General features: G+C 43.7%; 1 protein-coding gene across 5 annotated transcripts in view; it reads left to right on the forward strand.

Moving 5' to 3' along the window:
* LOC310695252 (opioid-binding protein/cell adhesion molecule homolog) overlaps positions 1-15,986 on the forward strand; it is a 748,573-nt gene extending 732,587 nt beyond the window's left edge. For 3 of the 5 annotated variants that reach the window (XM_083479393.1, XM_083479392.1, XM_083479391.1), the window contains 2 exons: positions 904-930; positions 10,514-15,986. In XM_083479393.1, coding sequence (XP_083335519.1) covers positions 904-930; positions 10,514-10,614 — 128 coding nt within the window. In that variant the 3' untranslated portion in view covers positions 10,615-15,986. The remainder of the gene's footprint in view (positions 1-903; positions 931-10,513) is intronic. The other 2 variants (XM_083479395.1, XM_083479394.1) reach the window with 1 other exon arrangement.
* Positions 15,987-17,105: the final 1,119 nt, after the last annotated feature.

The following is a 17,105-nucleotide window of genomic DNA, read 5'->3' on the forward strand; positions in this document are numbered from 1 at the left end:
ACAGGAAAACATCTCCGGTGACCCTTGACCATGAAACCCCTTTGCAGTGGCCATCCTATCATTGCATAGCGGGGTTTGTCCTAGGCTGAAATCTCTAGGATAGGCCAGATTTAAGAATATTACCTAGCAGAGTTTGTTGGAGAACAAACAGTGCAGTCCTAAGCTTATTGCTTCAGAAGTTAAGTTTCACTGAGTTCAACAAGATTTGCTCCCTGGATCGCAGCCTAAAGGTTTTCCTTTCCAAGGACTGGAACATTTGCGGTTTCGTGTTTTCATCTTACGAGAAACTGGGAGTTTTCATAAGGCATTAAGGGTAACAGTAGTTAAACAGGATACTCCCAGCAACATCCTCTCGCGCTTGAAGCTTTAAGTATATTAAAGTAGCTGCAGGGAAAAGGGTTGATCTTCAAGGAACACATCAGACCAGCAGCAGCGCCTTCAGTTCTTATATCCTCTCATCTATTAGGCTGCAGTTGAAGCAAGGATCTGGGGGCTCAGCAGACACTCGGTTTAACCCCAGCAGGCTAGGCTTACTTCCCATTCCCCATGGCTTTCCAAACCACAGAGTGAATGCACCAGCTGGAAACCTTGGGAAACCCAAGGCGTTTTCTGATGTTGGGTTGTCAAAACAGATGCACAGAGATTCTTGTAGATGCTGTCAGTGCTTAGATGGTTGCCATACACCCTCTGTGGCAGTGTTACACGTTGTCATGTCTGTCACATCCTTATTATCATTGCTGTGATCTCTGTTTACATAAAACGGGCCGTCTTTCTAATAATCCATCTGTTCATTCATTCATTCATTCATTCAACTGTCTGAAAATATGAACTACATTTTCTTTTCCTTTTCTTTCCTTTTCCTGTTTCCCCCTTCCTGTGTGTCCATTGTGTCTTCTGTTTTAGAGATAAGTGAATCTCCACCACTAGCAGGTTGGTACAAGCATGGCTCCTTCCTTCATTTGCTTGCAGCAAACCCAACGCCGCTTTGCAGTAAAGGAGAGAGGGCTTTCTTCTCAGATGGGTGTTACGGGTGGGGAAGCCTGGCTGGTGTGCTATTGGAACGAAGGAACTAAGGCCTGTGGGGTTTGTGGGAGGCATTTTAGCTTCAGGAACATCTTCCTGCATCCTCTTATTCACAGAGCTCACCTATATCAGTGGTTGTCAGTCATGATAACTGAGTGCTGTAACAAAATGTTGCAGGTCGTGTCCTTACCTCCCAGAAAGATCACTGCAGCTAAAGATGGGGGAGAAATATGAACCAATTCACCTTTAAAGTCAAGACAATTTCCAAAATAATATGCCCGTGTGGAACGCCGCCATCTTTGAAATGCACACTTCTAAGTTTGAAATATGCCTTGTGAGTACTAGGTTTAAGGCAGCAATCAAGTAAAACAGCTATTGCCTCCATGGACTGCCTTGTGGGCAACTGGTTGCCTATGGAGGAAGTATATGTTGGTATGCAACCAAGGGAACGGGGGCAATTGGCAGGCCCCCAGCTAGTTCCAGCCCACCGGCCGGTGTGCCAGGCGATCTCCAGTCCTTGATGCAGCATCTGCGACCCAAGCTTCAGTAGCTAGAGCATGCTACACAGCAGAGTAAACACTATTCAACAGAAGTGGCAGGAGACGTTGTGTAAGCACATTTGCAAGCAGTTTATTCAGCATACATTAGGACAAAAGGAAACATGTCTGATCTCCTTCTTGTCCGAAGCAAGACAGCTAAAGCAAAAGCTATGCACAAACGGAAGTTCCCAGCAAGCTGTGCTGGAGTGTAAACAGACATGTGACACACAACAATCATGCCTGTTCTTAATGTGGAACGGAATATCCCAACAGCATAGATTTCTGGACTAGATAAACCTTTGCTCTCATCCCACAGTGTTTTGCTTGCTACCATTGGAAACCCTAACTATGGAAATCGCTCCCACATGATGCAGTGAAGGCCCTCAACCATAGTGGCTTTAAAAGAGGGTTAGACAAATTCATAGAAGAGAGGGCTATTGATGGCGTCTAGCTAGGATAGCTATCCTCTGCCTCCACAGTTGGAGGCAGCAATGCTTCTGAATAGCAGTTGCTGGAAACCAGAGGAGGGCAGAGGGCTCTTGTGCTTGAATGGCACCTGCTTGGCCAATGGGAACAGGATGCTGTACTGGATGGACCATTGGTCTGATCCAGCAGGCTGTTCTTATGTTACCTGTTGCATAGAATTTTGGAAGGCCTTCTAGGGCACAATGCCTTACTGCTGCTCCTTGGGAATGGAGAGCCCACTGTCGAGGAAGTTCAGCACTCCCCTGTGGCTTCAGAGTGCACAGAGAAGATCAACAACGGCGGACAGGCTGCCTGCCTGCTACTTCATCTGCTCCAAATGATGTTTATTTGTATAGCACTTAAATCTAAGTGCTGCACTGAGATTTTCTCTCTTTTTAAAAGCTAAATATTGACACTGCAAGAGAGGGAAGGAACTGGAAGGGCAAAGGGAGAACTAATATATGCAAGGAATGTTTTCTGCATGTAGCAGCCCACTTTCACAAAAGCTGATGCTCGTGATTATGAGATAGGGACGAGGGAGATATCTGATTCAGTTCACATTTAAAAGCAAATTTAGCAGCTTTCTGAAACAGTAACAGAACCAAAACACAGCCATCCTTTGAAATTTGCATTTAACCAGATTTTGCAGTAATGTTCCCCAACAATGTTTACAAAATGCATCTAAAAGTGTGCATGGAAATGTATTGGTGAAAATAACATGCAAAATGCATCATATTAGGGGAAATTGCTTGCAAAACTATGCATGTTAGTCAAAGGTGCATATGGGAGGAAAAGGGGGCTTATTTGGATAAATCCACACTAAAATGCTAAATAATTTCCTTGAACATCTTTGGAAAAATGAGAAACAGAGAGACCCTAAATTGGCAGATCGACCCTTCCCTACTACCCAAATTATAGCCTCTGTGTGTGTGTGTTCTTGATTTTCAGTTTCAAATGAATTATATATAAAAATGGGGAAAATAATAATATAAACAATAACAACAACATGTCGGGGTAGAGAGCAATCCCTCCCAAAAATGAAAATATAACGGAAGCAATCCCAGTTATGGTTCTTTGCATGTAAAGTAGTCAGAGAGGAAGGAGTCTGTAGCAGTGCTTTCTCTTTGAGATACTCCTGCTAAACTTCTGCTAAATCTCAGCCAACCTTCCGGGAACACAATATTAAAACACAGAGCCAGACTAGAGAGATGGAGAGTATTGATAGAACTGACGTCTCTCTCTCTGTTTCTATACATAAGCCTAAGGTCACAGTGACATCTGTTTCTCAAGTGCCTGCCTGAAATAAAGACCTTGAGTGTTTTGATGCATCACCCACCTGACTCAGGGTTATTCCTTGCTGACTTCCGAACAGCTGCCGAATTGTATAAGCTATGGCAATGGTAGAGGGGTTTGGGTTTTTTGGGGGGGGTGGGGGTATATTTTAACATATTAAAATGTTATTTTTTTGTATTTTTCAACACACCCAAATCCTCAAAATGGAATCGAATGCACATGTTTTCAACAAGTCCAGCTTTTAAAGTACAGGTGGGAAGCCTGTGGCCTACCAGATGTAGCTGGACTACAATTCCCATCATGCATTTCCACATTGGAAAAGAGTCATAGTAACTTGCTCTTATCAAACAATCACAACTGTGTCTTTCTCCATATCAAGTGTGGGGAACCTTTGGCCTTCCAAATGTTGCTGAACTACAACTCCCATCATCCCCGGCCATTGACCATGCTTGATAGGGCTGATCCACATCTGGAGGGCAAAAGTTTTCCCGACGCTTGCATTATGCTATCTGACAGTGGCTCGGGTTGCTAATAACCCTGAGATCTGAAACCATTCAAGTCAGAAGTGCCCACGTAATGAAAACTGCTCAGTTATGGGAAGCTGGCATTATTCCATGTTTTCAGATAGAAAGAGGGCCTTTCCGTTTCACCTTAAATGAGGATTTCCCCACTGCCATCTCAAGTTTCGTTACGGAGGAAGGATTGAATCATAGGGCTGGCTTTCTTTTGGCTGACAGCAGCACTGATAGATTCCGTTACATTTTCCCCAACCTGCAAAATGTCAACCCATTAGAAAAAAAATGCAGACATTTCACATTTTATTTCTGATGAGTATTCTCTACCCCAGCCCCTTCTTCCCGAATCATTGGCATCTGGTTATTAGTCGTAGCATTCCTAGTTCTGACACAGTCAGTTCAGCATTTGCTAATGTCAGCAGAGACACACAACATCGCTGCCCCCCTCCACCTTTCCCTTTCTTTGCAGAATGGTGCTGCCTTTGGCTCCAGACTTGAATTAGCCTCCCCCTCCTCTATAGAAAGACTCACAAACACTTCCAATCTCAGCGTTGAATGAGCACAAACCATATTTGATTTCCAAGTACCAAGGAAAGAAAGACACACAAAAAAAGGAAAAGGAAAGGAGAACGCTGAATTCCCCTTAACAACAAAACTCATTTGAATTGCTCTACAAAGATTGTCTGGGTAGATGCTCGTGAACACAATGCTGCATTCTGTTGTAATTAAGCAAAATAAAAGTTCTGTTTGCGATGAAACAATTTGGCTAAGCTGGTTTTTCATTGCAGAAAATGGGTTTGTAACTCTCCACTTATTCAGGAACACAGGAGCTAATTAGATTCTCTCCTGCCATTATTTTTAATTTTTTGCCGTTACAATAGTTGTTATCCCCTTGTCTTAAAATTAATGAGGTTAGAAAGCTCACTTCTTGTTCCTTTTTAAAGTTCAGGTTGCGGCTGAGCATCTAGAAATTTAACTTGGCGTATAATTATGCACCGAGGATTCTTTTCCTGCCTTTCTCTCCCCTGAATCTCTTTTCTTTAAAGAATCCTTTGATTTTTGCTGCAATTTTTGCTGATTGCATTTATTTAAGAGCGATGAAGGGGAATTGTTAGGCGCATCATAAACAGGCTAGATCTCCAGCATTAAAAAAACATGGGTCAAATTTGTATCGGGCAGCTCAAAAATTATGGATTTCCCCTTCAGTTTTGCCTCTACAAATGGCCATCACAATTTGGGGGTTCTTTTAGTGAATCCCAACATAAATGTTTATCTGAATGCAGATAAATATCGGTTTTACCACATTTAGCACCATTCAGTAAGAAAACCAGTTGGAAATATCTGGGAAATGTCACCTCTTAGTGATTTCCTCCCCCGCTTCCAAACCAATTATCTTGCTTCATTTCATAACATGTGCAAAAATGCATCTATTAGTGAATCTGGCATACCACTATGCTCTGCCAAATATGCATATCAGGTAAAAACTACACAAAATTTGCATGAGAATGCTGATAATTTTTCATGAGAACTTAAAAAAAAAGGCAAAGCAATATGGAAATGTGGATAACTGATTTAAAAGGTAAAGGTAAAGGACCTCTGACAATTAAGTCCAGTTGCAGACGACTCTGGGTTGTGGTGCTCATCTCACTTTACAGGCCGAGGGAGCTGGCGTTTGTCCACAGACAGTTTTTCCGGGTCATGTGGCCAGCATGACTAAGCCACTTCTGGTGCAACGGAACACCAAAACCAGAGTAGCGCACGGAAACGCCATTTACCTTCCCGCCTGAGTGGTACCTATTTATCTACTTGCACTTTTTGGTGTGCTTTTGAACTGCTAGGTTGGCAGGAGCTGGGACAGAGCGGCAGGAGCTCACCCCATCACAAGGATTCAAACCACCAACCTTCTGATCGGCAAGCCCAAGAGGCTCAGTGGTTTAGACCACAGCGCCACCTGCGTCCCTTAATTGAGTTTAAGGAGCAGGAAAAATAAGAAACTGAAATTGACAGAATCACCCCTTGCTAATTAGACTTTGCGCAACCCCTGTTTTGCTTTGGTTTCTTCTCTGCCCCACAGTTATCCACTCACCCCACTTACTGCATCTGCAGACATCCTTGCTGTTGCTTGACTCAGTTTCCCTTTGATGCTCACGCCTGGGTTTCCTGGGTTTGCATGAAGCTATATGGCCTGTGTGCTGCCTTTAAATGTTGCTCCTCATTGCTTTGAATCACATTGTCGTCTCGTATTGTTATGCCTCATCATTACATTTGTAAGCCACCATGAAAACTGATGTCTAAAGTCAGAAGAAGAATGCGAATATATAGATATAGATATAAACACATGTGAACAGAAGAGGGCTGAGGGGGGAAACAGACTCTCAGAAACTTTGCCCTGTCTGTGGGTGGCAGTGTGTGTGTAAGGGGGGCGCCAAAAGAGAAAATTTCCCAGGGAGTGAGCCATGTTCCTCAGTGGGGAAGAAAATTCTCTTTGCTCAGCTGGTACAACAATATCAGCACAAAATCCCACAAAGTAGGCATTTAGCAATGCATTTTAAAACCTATTCTCTCTCCAAATATGCATTTCTAAATGCATTATCTCCCAAACTGCCTATTTTCAGATACATTTTGGTAATTATTTTGGAAGCAAGAACTGCATCAGAGCATTGGGAAAGCACAAAATCTGGTGACCAAGAGCTCTTTGATCTGCCCATTAGTCTGAGAGGTGCAGATGGACGGTGGTATCTAACTAACACATATCATCAGCACAAAAATTTGTGCTTGAGCATCGAGATCCCCCCACATCTCTTCCCCCCACATGCAACCCCCCCCTCACAAAATCTGCTCCAGAGAGTTGTGGGAACCCATACAGCAGATATATAGGTTACATGGGGCAAGGAGAGGGAAATCCTGTTGCAGAAGCAGAAATCCCTGTGCTGGCAAAACACATTACTTAGCAATACTGTGGATGCAACCCATAGACAGTTTATATGAGAGTGCAGAATGACTGAATTCCCATACAGGATTTTTTGCAGGGAGGCACCTCCAAGAAGCACATGCTATGTATGTAGAAAGAGATACAGGCTACCAGTGTATTTCCTACTTGTTTGCTTTCCATGCACAAAAGTCACAACTTTGGCTTGCCAACATTTGGGGGGCACATTCTCACCATAAATTCAAAGCACTATGATAACACTCTCAACTGGCATGGCTTCTCCCAAAGAATCCTGGGAGCTGTGGTTTGTTAATGTTGCTGAGAGTTGTTAGGAGAACCTTCATTCCCCCTCCCAGAACTACAATTCCCAGAGTTCCCTGTGAGGAAGGATTGGTTGTTAAGCCAGTCTGGGAATTGTAATTCCGTGTAGGGAATGGAGAGGTCTCCTAAGAACTCTCAGCACCTGTAATGAACTGCACCTTCCAGAAATGTCATGGAGAAGCCATGATTATTCAAAGTGGTATAGCCCTTTAAACATATGGTGTGAATGTGAGCCTAGTCACCACATATTTTAATGGCTACAGTAAAATGTCTCTTACAAACCTATGTTTACAGGGGGAGGGCACCTGTCATGTAGATACATTGAGAAGGTCTGTGCAGGTAGATGTGTGCCCACGGGCACTAGGTTGGCAATCCCCATCATAGCCTCGGATGTTGCCTTTATAGATCCAGAGACCCAAAAGCAAGAGTCAGCCGCTCGTAACCTGTGTGTGCTGGAAATACAGTACAATTTTTTTTTAAGGGAAGCAATAAAAATCAATGCATCATTACTGGAACTATCCCCCGGTATTAAAGAAAAAAGAGGGGAAAGAGGAATGGCAGTCCCATTATCCAAGCCTGTATTGCCGCGGTCTCCTTTTGCAGTCTACCCGTGCACTGTGGTCATTATCAATTTTTAATTAGACGAGTGCCATTCAGCTAGTTAAACAACAACCGAAAGCAGTGCTTTGCATGTACTGAGACTGGAGGGACAGGAACGGATGGGGGCTGGTGGGAGGGGGAAGCACTCACTAGAGAACGAAACTACAAGAGTGTAAAACATTTAAGAGCAGTTACTTCATAAAGAGTTCCAGATGGGAGGAGCTCGGCACAGATGTGTTCTATTCCAGGACTCCGAGTCAATCAGTGTTGCAATAAAATTACAGATTAATGAATCAATCAGCACAAAGGGTTGCCAGCCTCTTTGGTTGCTAATTGTTGCAGTGGGGATTGGTGAGGAGCGGGAGGGGGTAGCTTGGGGGCAATGCAGCTCTTAAGTTAGCAAGAGAGGGTTTCTTATGAGCTTTGCAAATCTCTCAACAGCCTTCCTGTACCCTTCCAGATTTTTATTTTATTTCAGCTCATGTTGGTGCCAGCCAGCATGCTCAGTGGTGAGGGACGGTGGGAGCTGCAGTGCAGCAACATATTGAGGGCCACAGGTTCCCTATCCCCAATTTACAGAGGCTCTGTGGGTTAAACCACAGAGCCTAGGACCTGCTGATCAGAAGGTCAGCGGTTTGAATCCCCGAGACTGGGTGAGCTCCTGTCGCTCAGTCCCTGCTCCTGCCAACCTAGCAGTTCGAAAGCACCTCAAAGTGCAAGTAGATAAATAGGTACTGCTCCGTCGGGAAGGTAAACGGCATTTCCGTGCGCTGCTCTCGTTCGCCAGAAGCAGCTTAGTCATGCTGGCCACATAATCCGGAAGCTGTGCGCCGGCTCCCTCGGTCAATAAAACAAGATGAGCACCACAACCCCAGAGTCAGCCACGACTGGACCTAATGGTCAGGGGTCCCTTTACCTTTAAAAGGGAAATATGCTTTGTAGCGCCCTCCTTTCCCAGCACAGGCACTAATATTTATTGCCTTTCCAGTCAAAGTAAGGAAGAAGCAGGTTGGAGAGAGCAATAAAGCAAGAGACAGTTCTCTTCCCACATAGAGACTGGTGCAGTCCTTAAAATAAGCTCTGCAGGTCTTGCTTTCCATACCATCACCTTGGGCTGTTTGGTCAACAAGCACAAAAAGCAAGGCCTTTTTAGTGTTGGTGCTATAGGTCTAGAATACCTTCCCTCTTAAAACCTCTCTTTCCCCCCACCCCCTTTCCCCCTTTAAACTTAAAACCTCTCTTTTGATAAGCTCTCAATGTCTTGCTGCTGCCAAGTTCTTTGTATTATATTTTAAATTGTTGCCGTTTCATTTGTTTATGGTAGGATTGCTTGTTCTTTTGCCATACATATCTTTATTTCTGTCTTATTCTGTGTGGCCACTCTGAGAAGTGTTATATATTAGCAGATTTTGCTTTATGTCCTACTTTTTTTGTCTGCTGGGTCCATCTTACATGAATTAGCAACAATGAGCCATTGGCTGCATTCACGTGGCAGTTTATTCCATTTCCCTCAATGTTTTTCTAACTACGAATTTTCATGTTTTATGTGAGCTTTCGCACAACATAAAAGCCACTTCCATAAAGGTAGTGGAATGTAGTGCATGTTTAGTGCTCACTTCCATGTTATTTGATTCCAGGTGGGGGAAATCCATTTGCAGCCCCCTTAATACACAACATAATGAGTGCAAAGTGACAAAATATGGAGCAATATACCAGGATAAAGTACTTTACTGCTCTTTTCATGGAGCAATCATGGGGCAATGGAAGAATGCATGTGCAGAAAGGGTGGGGGAGTCATGACATTTGTAGTTGGCTCACACCACACCCAGTGGTGTGAATGGAATTTAGCATAGCCACAGTTCCATAGCACAACAGGTACTGCAGTGTAAATGGAACCTTAGAAAAAGAGACAGAAGTGCCAGCATTATAATCAGGACAACTAATGCAGTATTCCCCGTGTCTGAACGCAACTTTGCACTCATGGAATATCCTCTCTTCTAGTATGGCCCCAAGAAAGAGAATGAAAATATCTGTGTCCTGGCATTCCTCATTATGTCTGAATGGGGAACTCTGTTTGTTGGAACAAGCCAAGATCAGAAATCATGGATTGATCCTGGTATATTTCAACAAACCTTAGTTTGTAGAGTTTAAACTTTATGAACTAACCAGAGTTTGCCCCTTTCACATGTAACTATAAACCATGGTTAGCTAAACCAGGAATCAAACAATTCCTCATCACCGGCATGCTGGAGGAGGAGAGATGAAGCAGCAGGACAGAAGCATGCTCTCATACTGCTAAACTATGGGCTAACGTTACTTCTGAAGTAGGTCCTATGTGAGAATGAGTTGTAAATGAATCTCACGCAAGTTCCTATCACAGCAGTACAGCTGAGGACTTTCAGTGTGTCAAACAAAGGAGGAGGCACTGCTTTGATATTGGAGGGGAGTGTCCCTGAAATCATTCTATCCAAGGCCCCCACCCCAAACCTGAAACCAGCACTGCCCATCCCAGACACTCCTTCCAACACTTTTGAAAAATACTTGAATTCTCTGTCTCCTGAATACATAGGAACACTGCCTTATACCGAGTCAAAACCATTGGTCCATGTTGCTCAGAACTGTCTACATATAACCGGCAGTAGCTCTCGATGAGTTAAGGCAGGAGTGTCTCTCAACTCTATCTAGAGATGCTGGGGATTGAACCTGGGACCTTCTGCTTGCAGAGCAGATGTTCTACCACTGAGCTATGACCCTTCACCCCTTTATCCTTGAAATAATAACCAGCTTCTCTATTTCTCTCTCTCTCTCTCTTGTCTCACTTGATCCAGGCCCAGGAGCAGTCCACGATGGCAACAATGCAGCTTCCAGAGCGATGGCCTGCCTCTGGCTATCAGGCACCCTCTTTGCTCATTTCCTCCTCAAGTTTTGATAAGAAAAGCGAGGGTCCTTGCAGATGACGCCTGGCTTCTCCCACACCACAGACTTTTAACCATCCACACTGCTGGGGGGTGGGAGGGGGTTAAGAAACAGCAACAGCCGTCTACAGCTTGAACATACTGCCGGAAGGGCAAGGGGAGGGGGAGGACCAGCTGGGTTCCAGGTCAAGCACCCATTCAGGATCGGCCAATCATGGGTATTTCCCAAAAGCAGAATTAGTTTTCATTTCCCTTCCCTTTGACCCCACCACCCTTCGAAAATACCCTATTTATATATTAAAAAGAAAAAGAAAACATGTCAACCTCTCATTTTACCATCCTCAGTGGAGCCCGCCCCAAAAATTGCCCCAGGAGAATAAGACCTCTTGGTCCTGAGAGATGATGCACAACAGGAAGTCGGGGAGGGGGGGGAAGCAAGTCAAAAAGTGTCCTATTATCTCTGTGTCTCTTGAGCAAAAGGATTGTTCTTTCTACTTGTAACACTGTACATACCTGTTCATGTTTCTAAGTGTCCGATTACACTCTGGTTTCAACTCGCTTCCGTCTGGATGGATGTTTTCATGGGGTTGCAACCCTGCCTCCAATGCCATCCTCTTGCCCCATTCCCTCCCACCCTAGCATATGGATTGCATATGGAAGCATGAGGGCTGGGAGGGACGATGGTCCGCTCACACATTCAGACAGAGATTTCCTCCACTGTTGGGAGCACATGAAAAGGAAGCCCGGGGCGTGCCCGGCTTCCTCTCCCCTCTTTTTAAACTCAGAGTGACTCCTCAATCTCGATAAATTGACAGAACAGCAAGTCATGCATCTCCCATTTATCAGTATAATCATACCACTGTTCTGCCCATTCACCCATCCATCTAATTATCCATCCATCTAATTATCCATCCATCTGCCTTTCCAGCCATATATTTGCCATATTTATCAATCTATCAATGTAATTATCTGGAGTCGTCCCCCCCTTTTTAATACGAATATCTCCTTCTCGGTTCCCCATCTGCACTTCCACCCATCCATCAGTATAATCACCTTTATTGAGTTGCAACTTCATGTAGTCAACATTTAAATTCCTCATAATTTAACCCATTATTATTTTGAAATTTTGTGGGAGCCTCGTCTCTTTTTTTCGGGAGCGGGTGCCTTTTCTGTAAAAGGAGGACATTGAGGGGCAATTCACGTAGGGTCAGAACCAGTGGCACAGATAAACAAATAAGGTACATTATAAAATCAAAGAGAATTGTGACCACAAAGGCATAGCATTCAGTAGCACTCCGCCAGATACGCTTATGCGGAAATCATTGGTTTTTATGCCTCTCATATCCTCGCCTTAAAATGGCATAAACCTGTCCCTAACTAAATTTTTGCAGTTCTAAGCATTGCCTTAAAAGTAAGTCACTAAAGATGACATTGTGATTTTTTTGGGGGGTGGGTGGGGAGTATTCTACCATTTATTACAGTGCTCCCAATATTCTTTAGCATATGGGCTTTGAAATAGATTTGGCACATCATCTCTCCAGCCCAAATTTGCCCTGCCATCCCCTTTGTCCACTGACAAGTCCATCCCATCATAAGCTGCCAATGGGGGGGGGGGGAGCAATTCCTTTGCTAGTTTGTTGGGAAATTCGCCTGGCATTTGTTTAAGAACCTTTTGAGCAGGGGGGAATTGAGCACCAACTCTTTCCAAGTATTTAATTAACATTGAAGGGGAGGGGAAAGGAAATGGGAATGAGAAATCAAGAAAATCGTGATTTCCTGCATCTCTGAGGCTCTCCTCTGAGCCCTAAAAAAAAAAAAAAAAAAGGTTGGGGGATCTTTCAGGTCACTATTTGCTAAAGCCAAGCAACGGATCACATTGTCAAAAGTTTCATTTCACTCTGAGGACTCAGTTTCTGGAATTTCTGGCACTGCCCACTCCTTGCCTGATGGGTGCAGGACATGACCTACACGGAGAGCCACTTCTGCCCAAACAACAACAGAGGTTGTGGCAGAGAAGGAGTTCTGGTGCCAACAAGGAGTGCAGGAATCTATTTTCTGGGACGTGATGTCTTTGGAATCTATTTTGTGGATTGAAAGCATGACAACGACAGACATCCACCAAGGTTGATTTGGAGAGATATACTATCAACAGGTCAGCGCTCTTTAAATCAAACATTGCCCATTTCAGATCTTGCCCCAGGACTGAGTAGGACAAATGGGGATGAATAGAGTAATTACACACTATTTTATGAAAACCAGCTGTGTGGGGGAACCAATTAGCTCTCTGTCGAATTTATGCTGTTTCCTCTGTTATGCATACAGGTGGGAAAAGAGATGGAAAAACTAGTAACAACAGTTTACCCATGCTACATTTTTTCCCCTCTTAGACAACTTTCCCCATAGAATGATGGTATTGAGACCATCCTGTACAAGTCAAGACTGGAAGTCAAGTCAAGACTGGAAGTCCCAAAAGCAGTAAGGAAGTATGATGCCTGCTGTACTGAGCTGCTAACAGCCATGTCTTGGGAACACTAAAATGACCTTGTGGATGGCAAGTGACTGGTGGTGATTCCCAATGGGTCTACCTGGATGATTCAAGGTGTCTAGATTATCTATACATGTAAAACACGAATGATTTAAAAGAGTCTGATATTTACTTATACAAGACTAAACATTTGGGTGGTATATTCATTTTTTTAAGCAAAACAGGTTGAAAGGCTCAGACTTTGCTTTAACATGAATGATGAACACAAATCCACCATAAATGCATTATTATTGAATGTATAGCCTTTGCTTCCCATAGCTTATTTTTTTTCTGCTGAAAGTAGCAAGCTTTCCTTCACATATCAAGAAATGGAGATGTAGTAGTCAGGCCCTTATGGGGGGTGGGGAAAAGGGAGGGAGATAAGAGAGAGAACTGGCGCATACGGCTTCTGAACATGTTTTTGTTGTTCCGTCAATTTTAGCATATGCTGTCCTTCCAATAGTGGAATGATGGGGCAGCGTAGCTCAACACACAAACACACACACAATACCTTCTAAGGAAGGAAAAGCACCTTAACTGGAAGGCTGCGCAGAAGCATGTTACTATGAAGAGAGCAAAATCACAAGCCATTGGGATGCTGATTGAATCTCTACAAGGAATTTGCAGCAGTGTCTTTTAATGCAAAATAGTTTTGTGCCCCAGCAGGAATTGCTTTGCTGGATGAAGTCAAAACTCAGCTAGATGCCACTTCATGCTTATGATGGAGATGGCCTTTCACTATCTAGCCTCTAAGGATATGGGAGAGATTTGACTTGTTCTGACTTCAGCAACAGGTTGAGTCTACTGGATTGTTTTATTAGTGGGGTGTGTGTGTACACGCACGCACGCACGCGTGTGCGCACACACACGCACACATGTTCTTCAGCTGTGTTCCTAGTTGACTTAGATCAATGTCAAAGTTGACCTAAGCATAAGAACTGTTGTGTTTGAACTGGCTCTGGAAGTCACTAGATAGAATTCTAGGGCCTCTTGTTCCTTGGACAGAATTGGTATAAACCTGGAGACACAGAGCGTCATTAGTCCCAAAAGGATGACTGACTGTAACAGAGTTGTGGGTGGAAGAGACATTGTAACTTTCAGAAACAGGCTAGGGAAATAAATTATATTTAAAATCCTGCTGGGAAACTCCCGAGGGCTTAAATATGGAAGTTTCGCTGAGCAATCAGCTCTAGAAAGCTAATCCCAGGCAATTCTATTCTGTGAGCATTGTGTTGATTTTGCACGCCAGTCTCTGGTACCTTGTCTTAGAATGTCCTGCAAGCCCCATGGAGGAGGGCTGGAACTAAGTGGAAGGATTGAGGAGAACCTCTACCTTCAAATGATGATGACAATGATGAAGTTCTGTTGGAAGTTTTCTGTAAGGAAAGTGGATAATTCCTTCCAGAACCATGTGCACTGAAGAACTGGTGATTCACCATGTACTGTACTAAATTTGCCTGATAGCCGTTAAAATTAAGTGCCTGATGCATGGTGTTTGCAAATATTATCTGGATGCATTCAGAACAAAGTTCTTTAAAAGGCGTGTTTTGAGGGCTGGATAGCTCCATGCACTGGCCCCCTGGTACCCTGAGATCAGCAGATTAAGGGTGGTATACAAATTTAATAAATAATAATAATAATACAAAACTTAGCTGGGACTGGGACTGGGGCAGCAAACATGGGCCTCCATTCATATCAGCAAGGCCTTGCAGGAAGCTTCCAGTCTGGCTTCACTGAAATGAATGGAGATTGTGCAGCACCAGCACTTGGTAAGTCATGTCAGTTGGTTGTGAATGAACCCAAGTGCAGTTGCCTGTGCCCATTCACTTCAGTGAGACTTTGTATGAGTAGCTGGACCCAGGATTGCTGCCATTGATCCTAATCATAGTCACTTAAGTCTCATTGAAATCAATAGGATAAGTTAGCTGTGAATGGCACGAACCCTAGTAACTTCCATTTGTTGGAGGAGACTTCACATCTGAGGCTTAATGAGGCTCTTCTGCCGTGAAACATTGGAAGTTGCCTTATACCAAGAAAAAAGCTTTTTTATTGACTTCACAGTGATTAGGAGTGGTTCTCCAAAGTTTCAGACAGGAGTCTTGGGCAGCCTTCACACCATATGTTTGAAGCACTATGATACCACTTTAAATGGTCGTGATATCTGGGAGCGCTAGTTTGTAAGGGTTCTGTGAGGTGACAGGAGGCCCCCTTGTTCTCTTCCCAAAGTGGTTTAACAATCAATCCCTCATCACAGGAACTTGGGGAATTGTAGTTTTCTTTTTTGGGGGGGTGTTAAGGGGTCTCTCCTAAAAACCTCCAGCAATCTCAAAAAATCAAAGCTCCCAGAATTCTTTGTGGGAAGCCATGACTGTTTAAAGTTGCATCATAGTGCTTTAAATACATGGTGCAAATGTAGCCTTTTCTGACCCTATCTAGAGATGTGTGTGAGAGAGAGCCTGGGACTACTTTGCATAGGATCTGCCACTGAACTGTGCAGCACATCCTATCAACACAAGGATCCCCTCCCCCCACATACTCTTAAAATCTGTTCAAAGGGTCCTCCCATCCTTCCAGAGCAGGTTTGGGGAGCCTGTGGGATGTGCACGGGAGGAGGAGAGGGGCAAAAGTCTCATTGCACAAGTGGAAATCCTTTCCCTGACAGGACAGCTTAGTTGATTGCCACTATTCATAATGGGAATGCAAAGGCTGCATTGGCCAGAATGCTTGTTTGCAATACAAATCATTTATCTTTGTCCAAACTGGTAATGCAGATAGCATGTGAAAAGTTGAAGGGCAGTGTGAACCTCACTTATGTATGAAGAGCATGCCGAATTGCTTCAGGAAGATGCTTTGGCATCTTCCTCCTCAAGAAAGCAGAAATACAGGGCAGAGCCACACTGTTCATTTAAAGCACATCTAACACACATTTTAAGCACACACCTTTCCCCCAAAGAATCCTGGGGACTGTGGGAACTGCAAATTATAGCTCTGCGAGGGGAAACTTCAGTTCTGTGATTCTTTGGGGGAAGTCATGTGTATTGAATGTTCTTTCAATGGCTGGTGTGGATCTACCCATACTATATAAATCTCCAAGCGACACCTGTGTTACAATCAAGCTTAATGTCAATGTGCCACAAGGCATTTTGGATGTGTGTGGGGGGGAATAATAATAGCCATCTTCAAGTATCTGAAGGGCTGTCGCATGGAAAAAGCCTGTTTGCTGCTGTTCCAGAGGGAAGGGCCCAAACCAGCAGATATAAATTACAAGAAAAGAGATTCTGACTAAGTATTAGGAAGAACTTTCTTATGGTAAGAGCTATTTGGCAGTGGAACAGAGTAGCTTGGAAAGGGGTGAACTTTCCTTCACTTGATGTTTTTCAACAGAGGTTGGCTGGCTATCTGTCAAGGATTATTTAGCTGTGATTCCTGCATTGCAGGTGGTTGGACTAGATTGCCCTTGGGGTCTTTTCCAACTCTACAGTTCTATGGTTCTATGATTTTAATAATATGTATTCAACTTAGATTATTTTCAACTGAATAATACTAACACCTCAACATTTTTTAAACACACACACGGAGAGACAAGAAATTGTAGGTCAAAAGCAGCCAACTTCCTTTCTTTGCTGCCAATAAAAATAATAAGGAATGGTTTCCTGGTGCTTATTAACAAGGAATGCAACAACAACGACAACAAAATAGTAGAGGAAGTTTGCAACAAAGTTTGGTACAGCAAAATTGTGGTGTCTTTCTGAAAATCCTCATGAAAATTGGCAATGTGAGCAGAAGACTGCATTCTACATATATGCCTGATGGCTAGAGTTCCTGATCAAGATGATGCAGTGGTCAATCCTCCTCCCGAAGAAGAATCTTCTCAAATGCATCTTTTGAGCATCCATGAGCAGCAGTTTCAGAAAGCTGTGGATGCACATTGGACACGCTCCTTGCTGTGCCAAGGAAAGGGATGCAACAGCCTTGCGGAAG

The sequence above is a fragment of the Podarcis liolepis genome (assembly GCF_965112155.1).
Source record: "Podarcis liolepis genome assembly, chromosome: 16".
NCBI lineage: Eukaryota > Metazoa > Chordata > Lepidosauria > Squamata > Lacertidae > Podarcis > Podarcis liolepis.